Source organism: Cherax quadricarinatus, chromosome 19 (assembly GCF_038502225.1).
Source record: "Cherax quadricarinatus isolate ZL_2023a chromosome 19, ASM3850222v1, whole genome shotgun sequence".
Taxonomy (NCBI): Eukaryota; Metazoa; Arthropoda; class Malacostraca; order Decapoda; family Parastacidae; genus Cherax; species Cherax quadricarinatus.
In genome coordinates this window covers 18,318,936-18,336,771 of record NC_091310.1, presented here as the reverse complement: position 1 = coordinate 18,336,771, position 17,836 = coordinate 18,318,936, and the positions used below count along the sequence as shown (strand labels likewise).

Here is a 17,836-nt window from a genome sequence, read left to right as displayed (position 1 = left end):
TATGGATTTGGAAAAGGCGTATGACAGGGTGGATAGGGGGGCAATGTGGCAGATGTTGCAAGTGTATGGTGTAGGAGGTAGGTTACTGAAAGCAGTGAAGAGTTTTTATGAGGATAGTGAGGCTCAAGTTAGAGTATGTAGGAAAGAGGGAAATTTTTTCCCAGTAAAAGTAGGCCTTAGACAAGGATGTGTGATGTCACCGTGGTTGTTTAATATATTTATAGATGGGGTTGTAAGAGAAGTAAATGCGAGGGTCTTGGCAAGAGGCGTGGAGTTAAAAGATAAAGAATCACACACAAAGTGGGAGTTGTCACAGCTGCTCTTTGCTGATGACACTGTGCTCTTGGGAGATTCTGAAGAGAAGTTGCAGAGATTGGTGGATGAATTTGGTAGGGTGTGCAAAAGAAGAAAATTAAAGGTGAATACAGGAAAGAGTAAGGTTATGAGGATAACAAAAAGATTAGGTGATGAAAGATTGAATATCAGATTGGAGGGAGAGAGTATGGAGGAGGTGAACGTATTCAGATATTTGGGAGTGGACGTGTCAGCGGATGGGTCTATGAAAGATGAGGTGAATCATAGAATTGATGAGGGAAAAAGAGTGAGTGGTGCACTTAGGAGTCTGTGGAGACAAAGAACTTTGTCCTTGGAGGCAAAGAGGGGAATGTATGAGAGTATAGTTTTACCAACGCTCTTATATGGGTGTGAAGCGTGGGTGATGAATGTTGCAGCGAGGAGAAGGCTGGAGGCAGTGGAGATGTCATGTCTGAGGGCAATGTGTGGTGTGAATATAATGCAGAGAATTCGTAGTTTGGAAGTTAGGAGGAGGTGCGGGATTACCAAAACTGTTGTCCAGAGGGCTGAGGAAGGGTTGTTGAGGTGGTTCGGACATGTAGAGAGAATGGAGCGAAACAGAATGACTTCAAGAGTGTATCAGTCTGTAGTGGAAGGAAGGCGGGGTAGGGGTCGGCCTAGGAAGGGTTGGAGGGAGGGGGTAAAGGAGGTTTTGTGTGCGAGGGGCTTGGACTTCCAGCAGGCATGCGTGAGCGTGTTTGATAGGAGTGAATGGAGACAAATGGTTTTTAATACTTGACGTGCTGTTGGAGTGTGAGCAAAGTAACATTTATGAAGGGATTCAGGGAAACCGGCAGGCCGGACTTGAGTCCTGGAGATGGGAAGTACAGTGCCTGCACTCTGAAGGAGGGGTGTTAATGTTGCAGTTTAAAAACTGTAGTGTAAAGCACCCTTCTGGCAAGACAGTGATGGAGTGAATGATGGTGAAAGTTTTTCTTTTTCGGGCCACCCTGCCTTGGTGGGAATCGGCCGGTGTGATAATAAAAATAAAAAAAAAATATATATATATATATATTTATATACATATATACATTTATACATATATATACATATATATATATATATATATATATATATATATATATAGAGAGAGAGAGAGAGAGAGAGAGGTTTCGAAGACAAATAAAATTTCGTTTTCATTTATGACGTGGATATCTTGTTTGGAATTTTAAGTCCTAAATTACAATGAATAACAAAGTCTGCCTGGAAGTAACAGTATGAAAGTAGATTAAATTCAAGCTTATCTCAAACCTCGACTCATCTTGACTAAATTTATCCTTAAAACAGATGTCATTGTCTTTCCGCAACGTACAGGCTATTGTTCTCTCTTGGTTCACTTCTATGACAGTAATAAGATTGCAATTATACTACAAGAGGGACATTAATGAACAAATACACACTTGCTGTATCTAAATCAAGGACATCACCAGCGATCTCTCATTTCTTGCATGACTCGCCTTTTAACTTGTTCTCAGAGAAAGGGAAAAATCAAGAAATCATGTCAAAAAAGAAAAAAAGACACCTTGGGATTTGAGATAGTTCTGTGTAGCATCTAACTCATAGATAGTGCTATCAAACACGTGAATCACCTAGAAACTGATAAAATGGCACTATGGCAGAATCGAAACCTTTATTGAACATATCGCTTGAAGATCAAACCTTTCCATGTCTACAGAGAGTACATGATAAGCATGGTTAGTTGAATGAGCAGAAGAGACATGGCGTGCGAACCTCATTATGACAGGTTTGAAGAGCAATGTGTACTGAGGAGTACACACCGGTGCTGGTGGTATGCATAAGCTTTGTTCCTGCATTTTTCCGTGGTAACCATACTTTGACGTGGGGCTGAGTTATGACCTAAAACATTTGTTAATGTTATCTCTGTTTGAATTCCTGTGTGGACAAGTCCTTAGGTGTCTCACCCACTTGTGCTCTGTTGCATTAACTCTCTTAGATTAGATAGTTTTCGAGATGATGCCTTGGCACCAGTGAAGATTAAAAAGAAGTTATTGTTGGTCTTGATTCTCTGCGTCTTAATTATTCTCTGTGCTTTCATTGAAGAATTCAGTCTCAGTAACCATAAGCACTCGTCTTCCAGGAAACCATAGGTGGAGATTATGAAAGTCTTTAGAAATAAATCCAAATGAACACCTCTCTTGGTTCGAGTGGAGTGGCGAGACCAGAAATGAGATCATACTGCTTGACGGGTTTCCTTTGCACTCTGAATTGATGGAAATTATTAGTAGACTTTTTTTTGTGTATAAGGATGTCAATGAAAGGACCCAGTGTATTTTGATTTTCCCTTTCTAAAACGAATTAGCAGAAGGTTTAACATTAAGATTAAGCGTTTTGAGTGCGATGATAAGGACACAATTGATATACCTCATCCAGGATGCTCCTCCAGGGATGAAGTCGCCTAGTCTTTTGGTTTCAAGGATCTCCATGTAGAGGACTGATTGGGGATTCCATGGCCACACCGTCTGCTGCTTGTAGAATTGGTAACTAAAACATCATGCTTTACATCATAACTCGACGAGGTCAACTAAACTAAATCCCTGCAGGACACAAGCCAAATATGCGGGTCTCGTAACAATGGACTGCGATAGCCTAATACAACATCCACACCGGAAAGTTTATGTAGTGCAATCGTGTTCCAGATCCTGGATAAAAAAATCACCGAAGTGTCGGGGCTGTGCACTGTTGATAGCATCAAATAAACTGAATAGGGATTTTGCTAGAACTCTGCCAGTTTGTAAGGAACGCTACTTATTCCTGAGGTGATGGGCCTGAGAGGTACCCCAAACTTGAAGGTTTTAACAAGACGATACCTATTTGCACGTCCCGATTTTGTAGATAACAGACATGTAAGTCTCCTTTCCTACTTAGAACGTTTGAGGATACTTCTTGTCTTATGAAGGAAAGTTGTTTTTTGAGCTGACTTATATGTACTGATGATGATCTCATAAGGATCACCAGCACTGACAAGGGTTGAGGAGTCGTTATCTTGGACACAGACAATTATACGAGATAATGGACCTCCTTATTGATGTGAATACATATACTCCCATTTCAGTACGTACGTAAGCCCAACTCACAACAATTTTTTTACAGAAGGAAAAAAGAGTGCTCCTCACAAATGGTGGGGGTTCTGACAATTTTTTTCAGTTTGTTGAATACTATCAGTAATGCATTCCTCTTGCACTCCGGGGATCAGTGACACCGTTACACTGGACAAGAAATTCTCCATTTTTTTTTCACCAACGTCTCAACAAACCTGGCTCTCGTAACCCACAGTAACAAAGTCTCACTGGTCGGGGACTGGCCTGTGTCTAGCAAGGATTTATTGACTTCACGTTGTGCATGGGACACAATTGTTTCTCCTTCAGAAAGCAACTTTGCAAGCAGCAGAGGTTATGGCCAAGGAAGTTCCCACTCAGTGCTGTTCTCGCGAGTTTCTACCTAGAGCTGGCGCTGTATGACCCTTGAGACCGAGAATCTCAGCGAGATCATTCCTGCTGGAGTATCATGCACTCAGCACACTTGACCTCTTCACTCTCCGAGACTATTTTAATGCCTTTACACCTTCCGTTCGGTTCACCTTACAAGAAGAAAATCAACCCTGTCTTTCTTTGATGTCTTTATACAAACAAACATTACTAACACAACTCATCAACGTAAATTAATTGTTGATTTTTTCACATACGTTTTGCAGCAAATTTCTCGTTTTACGTTATTTACGTTAGATTTGCTTAGGTTAGACTATCCTGTATCTACAAAGACTGACCAATAAAGGCAATATATGAAATGTAATATAAAGGCTAAGTTTGATAACCACTGAGTAAGACTCGATAAACAGTCGCACATTTACCTGTCTTAGCTACCCAACATTGTGGCTCACTCATTATACTACCCAACATGATGGGGTTCACAGATGATGCTAGTCAACACAAGTCCACTGAACAATACAGATCTACAAAAAATCGTTGATAAAAAACACATGACAAAAGCCTGTCTTCTGAGCAAGGATGACCCTGTTGCTAGCAAAGGGATCTTGATTCAAGGAATCTAAGCCACCCCTACCCTTTCTAGCATAAAACCTTATGATTTCTCCAACCCCTTTCCTTTCCTCAGGCGCTATACGTATTACTCTTAAAAATACAGCGTTTACCACGTATTAAATAATTCTGGGCCTTAAAAGCCAGCAAAAATTAAACGGTAATGCTAGAAGCAATTTTACTTTATAAATATAACTATACATAAAGGAAACTATTAACAACAATAAAGAATGGTAACTATTAGGCGAGCTGCTGCAATCTTACTCATTAAATCAGTTCCAGTTGTTGAGAACAGAGAGATGTAGTCCCCGTTGGTCTTGGTAACACCCAAGGTAAACAGGAAGTAGACATCATAAGGGGTATCCTCGTCGATCTGTTGTGGTAACATTGATTACGATAATAGTTATGAATATAATAACAGTCACAATAATAATAATAATAATAATAATAATAATAATAATAATAATAATAATAATAATAAAACAGGATATATATACACACTTATATTTCCCTCAGCGTATATATGCAGAAAGTTTATTTTAATTCATATTTCGGGGATTAATAAAGTGACTGTTTTTACGCAGAATAACAAAGACAACATTTCCAAGTTACAAGTTAGTAATAAAATCTCTGTCACATAACTAGGACAGTCGTGTACAACACAGCTAGGACAGTCGTGTACAACACAGCTAGGACAGTCGTGTACAACACAGCTAGGACAGTCGTGTACAACACAGCTAGGACAGTCGTGTACAACACAGCTAGGACAGTCGTGTACAACACAGCTAGGACAGTCGTGTACAACACAGCTAGGACAGTCGTGTACAACACAGCTAGGACAGTGTACAACACAGCTAGGACAGTCGTGTACAACACAGCTAGGACAGTCGTGTACAACACAGCTAGGACAGTCGTGTACAACACAGCTAGGACAGTCGTGTACAACATAGCTAGAACAATCCTGTATCAAACAGCTAGGACAGTCGTGTACAACACAGCTAGAACAATCCTGTATCACACAGCTAGGACAGTCGTGTACAACACAGCTAGGACAATCCTGTATCACACAGCTAGGACAGTCGTGTACAACACAGCTAGGACAGTCGTGTACAACACAGCTAGGACAATCGTGTACTTGTTCCAGCATTTCTGCCAGAAATACTCATGGATCTTAGTGGCATTCTTTGTGCTCAACAAGATTTAATTACATGTAAACTACACATTGTATATTGTGCAAATAAATATATATTTGAATTTGAATTGAAATTTCTAATCGGCCGTTGCTGATGCCGAAAGTGATTATTTGCATAAATGTCTCTGTTCATCTAGTTTCTTTTATCTCGTTTAGCTTATTACTTTTTTTTACCTCCTTTTTTTTATATTTTGGATGGCACAGCACGAGCTCAGTATTTTTTTTTATTTTGGATGGCACAGTACGAGCTCAGTATTTTTTCTTCTTGGATTTCAGTTAACTGTTTTCTTTTGTAAGTTCTTTTCCTGCTGCTTCTAACTTACAATTTGAAGTTAGTCATATTCTTTCTTCATTTTATAATTTTTGTTTCTAAATGTGAAAGACTAATCAGTGTACTAGTGCAAAGCTAAGAAAGTGTATCCACACTCAGCCTCTGGCCGGCCCTCTGGTCACTTTCTTCAACACTATGTGCTTTATGGTCCATTTGTTGAGGTATATATAGACTATAATATAATAACCTTTGTGGTGTCAAAGTATGAATAAATTACCAGATATATTAAACAAGTTTCCTAAATTTCATGCAACAGATAAGCAAACTGTAGATATAAATCTAGAGGTACTCCTGTAAACCTTTTTGGGGCCTAGTTCCGTTTTGTGCATCCATATGCTCTTGCGTTACCGCCTACAGTGTAGGTACGACTGCACAATACACTATTCGCTTCGGCAGTAAAATCTAATCAACCCCTCTTCAACTCTCAGTCAGCATATTTTTTTTTTTTAACAAGTCGGCCGTCTCCCACCGAGGCAGGGTGACCCAAAGAGAAAGAAAATCCCCAAAAAGAAAATACTTTCATCATTCAACACTTTCACCTCACTCACACAATCACTGTTTTTGCAGGGGTGCCCAGAATACAACAGTTTAGAAGTATATACGTATAAAAATACACAACATATCTCTCCAAAATGCCATATCCCAAACCCCTCCTTTAGAGTGCAGGCATTGTACTTCCCATTTCCAGAACTCAAGTCCGGCCATATAAAATAACCGGTTTCCCTGAATCCCTTCACTAAATATTACCCTGCTCACACTCCAACAGGTCGTCAGGTCCCAAATACCATTTGTCTCCATTCACTCCTATCTAACACGGTCACGCACGCTTGCTGGAAGTCCAAACCCCTCGCCCACAGCACCTCCTTTACCCCCTCCCTCCAACCTTTTCGAGGACGACCCCTACCCCGCCTTCCTTCCCCTACAGATTTATACGCTCTCCATGTCATTCTACTTTGATCCATTTTCTCTAAATGACCAAACCACTTCAACAAACCCTCTTCAGCCCTCTGACTAATACTTTTATTAAATCACGCCTTCTCCTAATTTCCACACTCCGAATTTTCTGCATAATATTTACACCACACCCTTAGACAGGACATCTCCACTGCCTCCAACCGCCTCCTCGCTGCAGCATTTACCACCCAAGCTTCACACCCATATAAGAGTGTTGGTACTACTATACTTTCATACATTCCCTTCTTTGCCTCCATAGATAACATTTTTTGCCTCCACATATACCTCAATGCACCACTCACCTTTTTTCCTTCATCAATTCTATGATTAACCTCATCCTTCATAAATCCCTCTGCTGACACGTCAACTCCCAAATATCTAAAAACATTCACTTCTTCCATACTCCTCCTCCCGAATTTGATATCCAATTTTTCTTTATCTAAATCATTTGATACTCTGATCACCTTACTCTTTTCTATGTTCACTTTTAACTTTCTACCTTTACACACACTCCCAAATTCGTCCACTAGCCTTTGCAGTTTTTCTTTAGAATCTCCCATAAACACAGTATCATCAGCAAAAAGTAACTGTCACTTCCCGTTTTGTATTTAATTCCCCATAATTTAATCCCACCCCTCTCCTGAACACTCTAGCATTTACTTCTTTTACAACCCCATCTATAAATATATTAAACAACCAAGGTGACATTACACATCCCTGTCTAAGACCTACTTTTACCGGGAAGTAGTCTCCCTCTCTTCTACACACCCTAACCCGTGCCTCACTATCCTCACAAAAACTCTTTACAGCATTTAGTAACTTACCACCTATTCCATATACTTGCAATATCTGCCACATTGCTTCCCTATCCACTGTATCATATGCCTTTTCTAAATCCATAAATGCAATAAAAACTTCCCTAACTTTATCTAAATACTGTTCACATATATGCTTCAATGTAAACACTTGATCTACACATCCCCTACCCATTCTAAAACCTCCTTGCTCATCCGCAATTCTACATTCTGTCTTACTTCTAATTCTTTCAATAATAACCCTACCGTACACTTTTCCTGGTATACTCAGTAAACTTATTCCTCTATAATTTTTACAATCTCTTTTGTCACCCTTCCCTTTATATAAAGGGACTTTACATGCTCTTCGCCAATCCCTAGGTACCTTCCCCTCTTTCATACATTTATTAAACAAAAATACCAACCTCTCCAACACTATGTCCCCCCCTGCTTTTAACATTTCTGTCATGATCCCGTCAGTTCCAGCTGCTTTACCCCCTTTCATTTTACGTAATGCCTCACGCACCTCCCCCACACTCACATCCTACTCTTCTTCACTCCTAAAAGATGGTATACCTCCCTGGCCAGTGCATGGAATTACCGCCTCCCTTTCTTCGTCGACATTAAAAGTTCCTCAAAATATTATCGCCATCTACCCAAAACCTTCATCTCCTCATCTACTAACTCCCCTACTCTGTTTTTAACTGACAAATCCATTTGTTCCCTAGGCTTTCTTAACATGTTTAACTCACTCCAAATTTTTTTCTTATTTTCATTAAAATTTCTTGACAGTACCTCTCCCACTATCATCCGCTCTCCTTTTGCACTCTCTCACCACTCTCTTCACCTTTTTTTTACTCTCCATATACTCTACTCTTCTTATAACACTTCTGCTTTGTAAATACCTCTCATAAGCTACCTTTTTCTCTTTTATCACACCCTTTACTTCATCATTCCACCAATCACTCATCTTTCCTCCTGCACCCACCCTCCTATAACCACAAACTTCTGCCCCACCTTTCTGCCAATAGTTGCTTATATCTCACCTGAACTTCCTCCTCCCTTAGTTTATACACTTTCACCTCCCTCTTACTTCTTGTTGCCATTTTCCTCTTATCCCATCTACCTTTTTCTCTAACTGTATCTACAACTTGATAATGATCCGATATATCAGTTGCCCCTCTATAAACGTGTACATCCTGGAGCCTACCCATCAACCTTTTATCCACCAATACGTAATCTAACGAACTACTTTCATTACATGCCACATTATACCTTGTATATTTATTTATCCTCTTTTTCATAAAATATGTATTACTTATTACCAAACCTCTTTCTACACATAGCTCAATTAAAGGCTTCCCATTTTCATTTACCCCTGGCACCCCAAATTTACCTACTACTCCCTCCTCAACATTTTTACCCACTTTAGCATTAATATCTCCAGCTACAATACTCTCACACTTGGTTCAAAACTCTCCAAAATCTCTCTCTCTCCTCTATATGTCTCTCTTCCCCAGGTGCATGTACGCTTACTATAACCCATTTCTCACATCCAGCCTTTATTTTACTCCACATAATCCTTGAATTAATACATTTATAGTCCCTCTTTTCCTGCCATAGCTTATCCTTCAACATTATTGCTACTCCTTCTTTAGCTCTAACTCTATTAGAAACCCCTGACCTAATCCCATTTATTCCTCTCCACTGAAACTCTCCCACCCCCTTCAGCTTTGTTTCACTTAAAGCCAGGACATCCAGCTTCTTCTCATTCATAACATCCACAATCATCTTTTTCTTATCATTTGCACAACATCCACGCACATTCGGACTTCCCACTTTGACAATTTTCTTCTTATTCTTTTTAGTAATTATTACAGGAAAAGGGGTTACTAGCCCATTGTTCCCGGCATTTTAGTTGACTTTTACAACACGCATGGCTTACGGAGGAAAGATTCTTATTCCACTTCCCCATGGATATAAAAAGAAAAGTAATAAGACCAAGAACTAAGAAAAAATCAAAGAAAACTCAAACGAGTGTGTATAAATAAACGTGTACATGTATGTGTAGTGTGACCTAAGTGTAAGTAGAAGTAGCAAGACGTACCTGTAATCTTGCATATTTATGAGAGACAAAAGACACCAGCAATCCTACCATCATGTAAAACAATTACAGGCTTTTGTTTTACACTCACCTGGCAGGACGGTAGTACCTCCCTGGGTGGTTGCGGTCTACCAACCTACTACCATATTTATATAGAAGCAAAAAATATTCCATGACTCACCTTGAATTCTCTCTTATTAACGGAGTAAGCCACAGACAAGTTCTGGTAAACGACCTTTAGCCACTGATCAGAGGTGATCTCGTTGTAGTATCCTGAGAGGCTGGGCGAGTATAAGCCACCATGTACAGTGGGCTCAGGGTATACTGCGTTAGCTTTTATGGTATTAATAGTAGAACATTCCTTTATCTCAGTGTTAATAGAAATGACGTTTGGACTTGTCTCTAGTAGGATTTATTTATGCGTGGGGAGAAGAGAGAAAAAAGAATTATTTACACAATCACAGGCGTTATTTCTCTTATATATACATACTAGTAATGTTATTTTTGTGTTGCAGGGTAGTGTAGGAGCCTACCTATAACAAGAGCTTCCCATCTGGCGGTGCTCTGAGCCTCTCCGTTGGTGAGTGTGGCGGAGCAGTTGTAGAAGCCACCAAGGTTGTATCGCAGCTCAGTCAGTTCCAGATTCCCGTCCTGGCGATGCAAGTTAACCGCTCCTTCCAGTGCACCTGTGGCTGCATGGGTGGATAGGGAATGGTGAGATGTAGAAGCATAACAAGAATAAAACAATTATCGTGGTTGCTTGAGCATGCATGAAACCGTGATTAAATATAATTAAAAATAATTATCATAAACACTGCTTAAGACTTAAAACAAGCTCAAGATTTAATTTAAACTGTTACTAACAATATCCTTGAGTTCTGCTAAGCTAACCTTTGACGCCGTCTGAGGGAGACCATTCATAGAAGCCCTCCACCTCCTCCTTGCCGTACCTGCCCGACAGAGACCAAGAAATCTTCTGTATCTCCTCATTCTTTGCTTCATCCAGCTCATAAGGACATTCCAGAAGGCTGTTGTTTGACGAGGGTCCCAAATTGTAAGAGATATAGCGCTTATTGTCCACTAGACGGACAGGTCCCAGTTGGAGGCCCCAGCCCACACCTGGCCAGCAGCATACACAGGAAATCAAAATCAGCTTCAACTCAGTTATAGTATCTTTCTTCTATTATTAAGTACAGAGGCACATATGCACTGTCACTTTTGATCTGAGTATTCACATACATTTTTACAGGAAAATGAGGATAGCTTTATAACCATTGTGAGTAATAGGTGAAAAGTTCATCGGAATAAATAAATGCCGTTAGAAACAAGGAAATCCTGGACACCAGGGTCATTTGCTTGAAAATGAACACTGACGAGGAATAACTAATTTCCCTATACAAATACTTGTCAACAGATAACAGGGATAAGCAAAGTACTATAACCTGATAATCCAGTGAATGAGGAAAAAATGGGAAAGAGTCTGGGAAGAGCTTAGACACTGACCCCAGGAGTGCGCCACCAACCAACCCAGGTAATGGTACAGTGAATGCAGAGGATGTTTGTCTATCGACAGAGTATACGGGTTTGTGTGTACACATTGCATGAACCACTACTAGGAATAACACCCAGTCAATATAACCTCTACAACATCATATATAGATTGTTTGACCGCTTTTAAACCATGCAGGGAAGCTCAGGTGGCTCTCCATGCAAGCTTTACAACAATCAACCAATCTGTTATCCACTCCTAGAAGGCTCGTCACCTCACACCTAGGTTAAACTTACTTGTAAAGAACCAGTCGCGCTGTGTAAATGATGCTTTTACAATATCGAGTTTGCTATGAAATTCCGTGCTTTTAGCGGCAACAACTTTAAAAGAATATTTCCCTTCCCATGATATGGACGGAAAAAATCTCTACAGGAATGCAAGGATTAGTGATCATAGAAAGCGATAAACAAGGGAAGGAGAGAAGGAAGATTAGAGAAAGTTTAGAAATTGATTGAACCAGGTATTATGTATATATGAGGGAAAAGACTAGTATCCCATCCACTATGTGTAACGTAAAGTGAAATTATATATTACAAAAAGAGTTGGAAAGTAAGACCTACATATAACAGGTTAGAAACGTCCTACATATGTAAACTGACAGAATAAACATACACACTTACGCGAATGAACTCGTGCACGTTGTTTATTGTAAACACAGACAGACAAGTCTATATCTTGTTCCCACTCCCATACATGTACGTTATAGCATAACATATACATGCCTAAACTCATATATGATGTTTGTAAAACACATACTTTTTTCTGTCATGCATATTTTCACGAGTATGCACGGAGTGGCTAGGTGACAAAAGTTTGAGAATGGAATCAGCCACAACGGAGGCTTGATCAAAGTTTGCTCCTATGCTCTGGCGTTATGCTCTTAAAGTGGAACTTATGACAGTATCGTTATGATCTTACGATTATATCAATGTGCTCTACCCAGGTGAAGGTCGTACATGTTATGAAGGGAATATATGCTATGAAAAAAAAATCGAAAATATTAGCATACATGATACTCAACCAGACAAAGCACCACCTAACAACAAAGGAATCATATGACCTAACTGTTGACTTGTCCTCATCTCAAATATTTCTTTTTTCAGGAGACTGTGTCACACCCCACTCTCCGCTTATGTATAGTCATTTTAATCTGTGTGTGGTAAAAGTGATCAAGGTTCCAGGACCGGAATGTTTATAATAAATACGTCCTAGTGTTTGCTCACGTGTCTTTTTAAACCAATCTGTGGGTATCAATTACCAAGGTTCATACCAAGTATGAAGCGTTCCATGAACTACAGTGTCCATCTCTACTTTACAGCTGTTCCTCGCTAGTAGCAAGTATACTAACACAAAACAATTACATTTTAAAGGTGCGAAGTACAGCTAAGTCCACCCATTATGCCCCGTTAAGTTGTCCTGAATAGCTCTGGAAGCCTTTGTCATCAGTGATGCGGATCTCTAAGATGGCGCCGGTGCTCTGGAGAATGTAAACATACTGGGAACACTAGTGACCTAACACACTTTTCCCTGTTGGTAACTCGTGGAACCCTAGACAGTAGTTTTTTATTCTTCAAAAAAAGTATATTAAAGTTTGAGTGACGTTCAGAAGAAAAATATCTTTTGTATTGTAAATGTTAACATTATTGGATTAACATGGCAATCAACTTGTCGTAAACCACAGAGATTTAGGTGTCATGTGATCAAGTCAGATTTATAGAAAAAGATAACCAACAGTTGTATACCACAAAAAATACTATAATTGCACTTAACCCACGCAAGTACAGCAAGAACAGCAAGAACATCAAGAACAGCAAGAACATCAAGAACAGCAATAACATCAAGATCAAGAACAGCAAGAACATCAAGAACAGCAAGATCAAGAACAGAAAGAACATCAAGAACAGCAAGAACATCAAGAACAGCAAGAACAGCAAGATCAAGAACAGCAAGTACAGCAAGAACAGCAAGAACATCAAGAACAGCAAGAACAGCAAGATCAAGAACAGCAAGATCAAGAACAGCAAGATCAAGAACAGCAAGAACAGCAAGAACATCAAGAGCATCGAGATCAAGAACAGCAAGAACATCAAGAACATCAAGAACATCAAGAACATCAAGAACATCAAGAACATCAAGAACAGCAAGAACAGCAAGAACATCAAGAACATCAAGAACAGCAAGAACATATACATCAAGAACAGCAAGAACAAGAACAGCAAGAACATCAAGAACAGCAAGAACATCAAGAAAAGCAAGAACAGCAAGAACAAGAACAGCAAAAACATCAAGAACAGCAAGAACAGCAAGAACAAGATCAAGAATAGCAAGAACATCAAGAACATCAAGAACAGCAAGAACAAGATCAAGAACAGCAAGAACAGCAAGAACATCAAGAACAGCAAGAACATCAAGAACATCAAGATCAAGAACAGCAAGAACAAGAACAGCAAGAACAGCAAGAACATCAAGAACAGCAAGATCAAGATCAAGAACAGCAAGATCAAGAACAGCAAGAACAAGAACAGCAAGAGCATCAGGAACATCAAAAACAGCAAGAACAGCAAGAGCATCAAGAGCATCAAGAACAGCAAGAACAGCAAGAACAGCAAGAACAGCAAGAACAGCAAGAACATCAAGAACAGCAAGAACAGCAAGAACATCAAGAACAGCAAGAACATCAAGAACAGCAAGAACATCAAGAACAGCAAGAACAAGAACAGCAAGAACATCAAGAACAGCAAGATCAAGATCAAGAACAGCAAGATCAAGAACAGCAAGAACAAGAACAGCAAGAGCATCAGGAACAGCAAGAACAAGAACAGCAAGAGCATCAGGAACATCAAAAACAGCAAGAACAGCAAGAGCATCAAGAGCATCAAGAGCATCAAGAACAGCAAGAACATCAACATCAAGAACAGCAAGATCAAGAACATCAAGAACAGCAAGATCAAAAACATCAAGAACATCAAGAACAACAAGAACAAGAACAGCAAGAACAGCAAGAACATCAAGAGCATCAAGAACAGCAAGAACAGCAAGAACATCAAGAACAGCAAGAACATCAAGAACATCAAGAACATCGAGGACAGCAAGAACATCAAGAAAAGCAAGAACATCAAGAACAGCAAGAACATCAAGAGCATCGAGAAAATCAAGATCAAGAACAGCAAGAACATCAAGAACATCAAGAACATAAAGAACATAAAGAACAGCAAGAACATCAAGAACAGCAAGAACAGCAAGAACATCAACAGCAAGAACAGCAAGAACTTCAAGAAAAGCAAGAACAAGAACAGCAAAAACATCAAGAACAGCAAGAACACCAAAAACATCAAGAACAGCAAGAACATCATGAACATCAAGAACAGCAAGAACAGCAAGAACAGCAAGAACATCAAGAACAGCAAGAACAAGAACAGCAAGATCAAGAACAGCAAGAACAGCAAGAACATCAAGAACAGCAAGAACATCAAGAACAGCAAGAACATCAAGAACATCAAGAACATCAAGAACAGCAAGAACATCAAGAACAGCAAGAACATCAAGAACAGCAAGAACAGCAAGAACTTCAAGAACAGCAAGAACATCAAGAACAGCAAGAACAAGAACAGTAAGATCAAGAACAGCAAGAACAAGAACAGCAAGAACAAGAACAGCAAGAACATCAAGAACAGCAAGAACATCAAGAACATCAAGAACATCGAGAACATCAAGAACAGCAAAAACAAGAACAGCAAGATCAAGAACAGCAAGATCAAGAACATCAAGAACAGCAAGATCAAGAACAGCAAGAACAAGAACAGCAAGAACAGCAAGAACATCAAGAACATCAAAAGCATCAAGAGCATCAAGAACAGAAAGAACATCAAGAACATCAAGAGCATCAAGAACAGCAAGAACATCAACATCAAGAACAGCAAGAACAGCAAGATCAATATCAAGAACAGCAAGAACATCAAGAACAGCAAGAACAGCAAGAACAAGAACAAGAACAGCAAGAACAGCAAGAACATCAAGATCAAGAACAGCAAGAACAAGAACAGCAAGAACGAGAACAGCAAGAACAGCAAGAACAGCAAGAACAAGAACAGCAAGAACAAGAACAGGAACAAGATCAAGAACAGGAAGAACTGGAAGAACAGGAAGAACAGCAAGAACAAGAATAGCAAGAACAGCAAGAGCAGCAAGAACAGCAAGAACAGCAAGATCAAGAACATCAAGAACAAGAACAGCAAGAACAGCAAGAACATCAAGATCAAGAACAAGAACAGCAAGAACATCAAGAACAGCAAGAACATCAAGAACATCAAGAACAACAAGAACAGCAAGAAAAGCAAGAACATCAAGATCAAGAACAAGAACAGCAAGAACAGCAACAAAATTAAATAAAAAACAAACGAATAATTAAAAACCAAATAAACCAAAAAATGAGCGAAGTGACACACGCCCAGTCACACGCCCAGTCACACGCCCAGTCACACGCCCAGTCACACGCCCAGTTACACGCCCAGTTACACGCCCAGTCACACGCCCAGTCACACGCCCAGTCACACGCCCAGTTACACGCCCAGTCACACGCCCAGTCACACGCCCAGTTACACGCCCAGTCACACGCCCAGTTACACGCCCAGTCACACGCCCAGTCACACGCCCAGTTACACGCCCAGTCACACGCCCAGTCACACGCCCAGTCACACGCCCAGTCACACGCCCAGTTACACGCCCAGTCACACGCCCAGTCACACGCCCAGTCACACGCCCAGTCACATACGCCCAGTCACACGCCCAGTCACACGCCCAGTCACACGCCCAGTCACACACGCCCAGTCACACGCCCAGTCACACGCCCAGTCACACGCCCAGTCACACGCCCAGTCACACGCCCAGTCACACGCCCAGTCACACACGCCCAGTCACACGCCCAGTCACACACGCCCAGTCACACACGCCCAGTCACACACGCCCAGTCACACGCCCAGTCACACGCCCAGTCACACACGCCCAGTCACACGCCCAGTCACACACGCCCAGTCACACACGCCCAGTCACACGCCCAGTCACACGCCCAGTCACACGCCCAGTCACACACGCCCAGTCACACGCCCAGTCACACGCCCAGTCACACGCCCAGTCACACGCCCAGTCACACGCCCAGTCACACACGCCCAGTCACACGCCCAGTCACACACGCCCAGTCACACACGCCCAGCCACACACGCCCAGTCACACACGCCCAGTCACACACGCCCAGTCACACGCCCAGTCACACGCCCAGTCACACACGCCCAGTCACATGCCCAGTTACACGCCCAGTCACACACGCCCAGTCATACGCCCAGTTACACGCCCAGTCACACACGCCCAGTCACACGCCCAGTCACACACGCCCAGTCACACACGCCCAGTCACGCGCCCAGTCACACGCCCAGTCACACGCCCAGTCACACGCCCAGTCACACACGCCCAGCCACACACGCCCAGTCACACGCCCAGTCACACACGCAGAGTCACACACGCCCAGTCACACGTCCAGTCACACGCCCAGTCACACACGCCCAGTCACACGCGCCCAGTCACACGCGCCCAGTCACACAAACCCAGTTACACACGCTCAGTCACACAGTCACACACGCCCAGTCACAAACGCCCAGTCACAAAGACGCCGTCACACACGCCCAGTCACTCACGCCGAGTCACACACGCCCAGTCACACACGCCCAGCCACACATACCCAATCACACACGCCCAGTCATTCACACCATATCACACACGCGAAGTTAGAAGCTCTCCTGGATAATAACAACAACAATAAAGATTTAAGAACATAAGAGAGAAGGAACACTGCAACAGGCCTACTGGCTCATGCGGAGCAAGTCCATGTCTGGCCCCAGGATTAACCCAATGACCCCCCTCCCCGGATTAGCCCAATGACCCCCCCCCGGATTAGCCCAATGACCCAACCAGTCTGGTCACCTCCACTCAAGGAGCACGGACCAGACCCTGCAGTACAAGCTAGGCAGGTCCAACTCACACCCATCCACACCCACTCATGTATTTATCTAACCTATTTTTAAATCTACACAACGTTTTAGCCTGAATAGCTGTACTAGGGAGTTTATTCCACTCATCCACAACTCTATTACCAAACCAGTGGAAATAAATGGTATAAAATACCGACACAATGGAAATATAAACACAAATGCAGTATAATGTGATCCTTTATTGACAACGTTTCACCCACACAGTGGGCTTTTTCAAGTCACACACGGATCTACCTGGGGTTGGAAGGTACGAGAGTATTTATAGGCATGTTCAGAATGCATTTGTATTTATATTTCCATTGAGTCGGTATTTTATACCATTTATTTCCATCGTGTCAAACACTGCAGTAGAAATGGATCCTTCACACAGAGAATACCTGGACCTTCTTCTAAAAGCTTACTCACTTCGCAACAGACACAATTTTCTTCGTGATTGCATCCAAGAAATGGTCTTACCAAGAT

General features: G+C 41.5%; 1 protein-coding gene across 3 annotated transcripts in view; it reads right to left on the bottom strand.

The window, feature by feature from the left end:
• LOC128688254 (uncharacterized) overlaps positions 1-17,836 on the bottom strand; it is a 103,627-nt gene that overhangs the window by 23,420 nt on the left and 62,371 nt on the right. For all 3 annotated transcript variants that reach the window (XM_053775966.2, XM_053775964.2, XM_053775965.2), the window contains exons 3-6: positions 10,676-10,903; positions 10,318-10,476; positions 9,966-10,186; positions 4,674-4,782 (exon numbers count right to left, since the gene is read on the bottom strand). In XM_053775966.2, the coding sequence (XP_053631941.2) occupies positions 4,674-4,782; positions 9,966-10,186; positions 10,318-10,476; positions 10,676-10,903 (717 nt within the window). The remainder of the gene's footprint in view (positions 1-4,673; positions 4,783-9,965; positions 10,187-10,317; positions 10,477-10,675; positions 10,904-17,836) is intronic.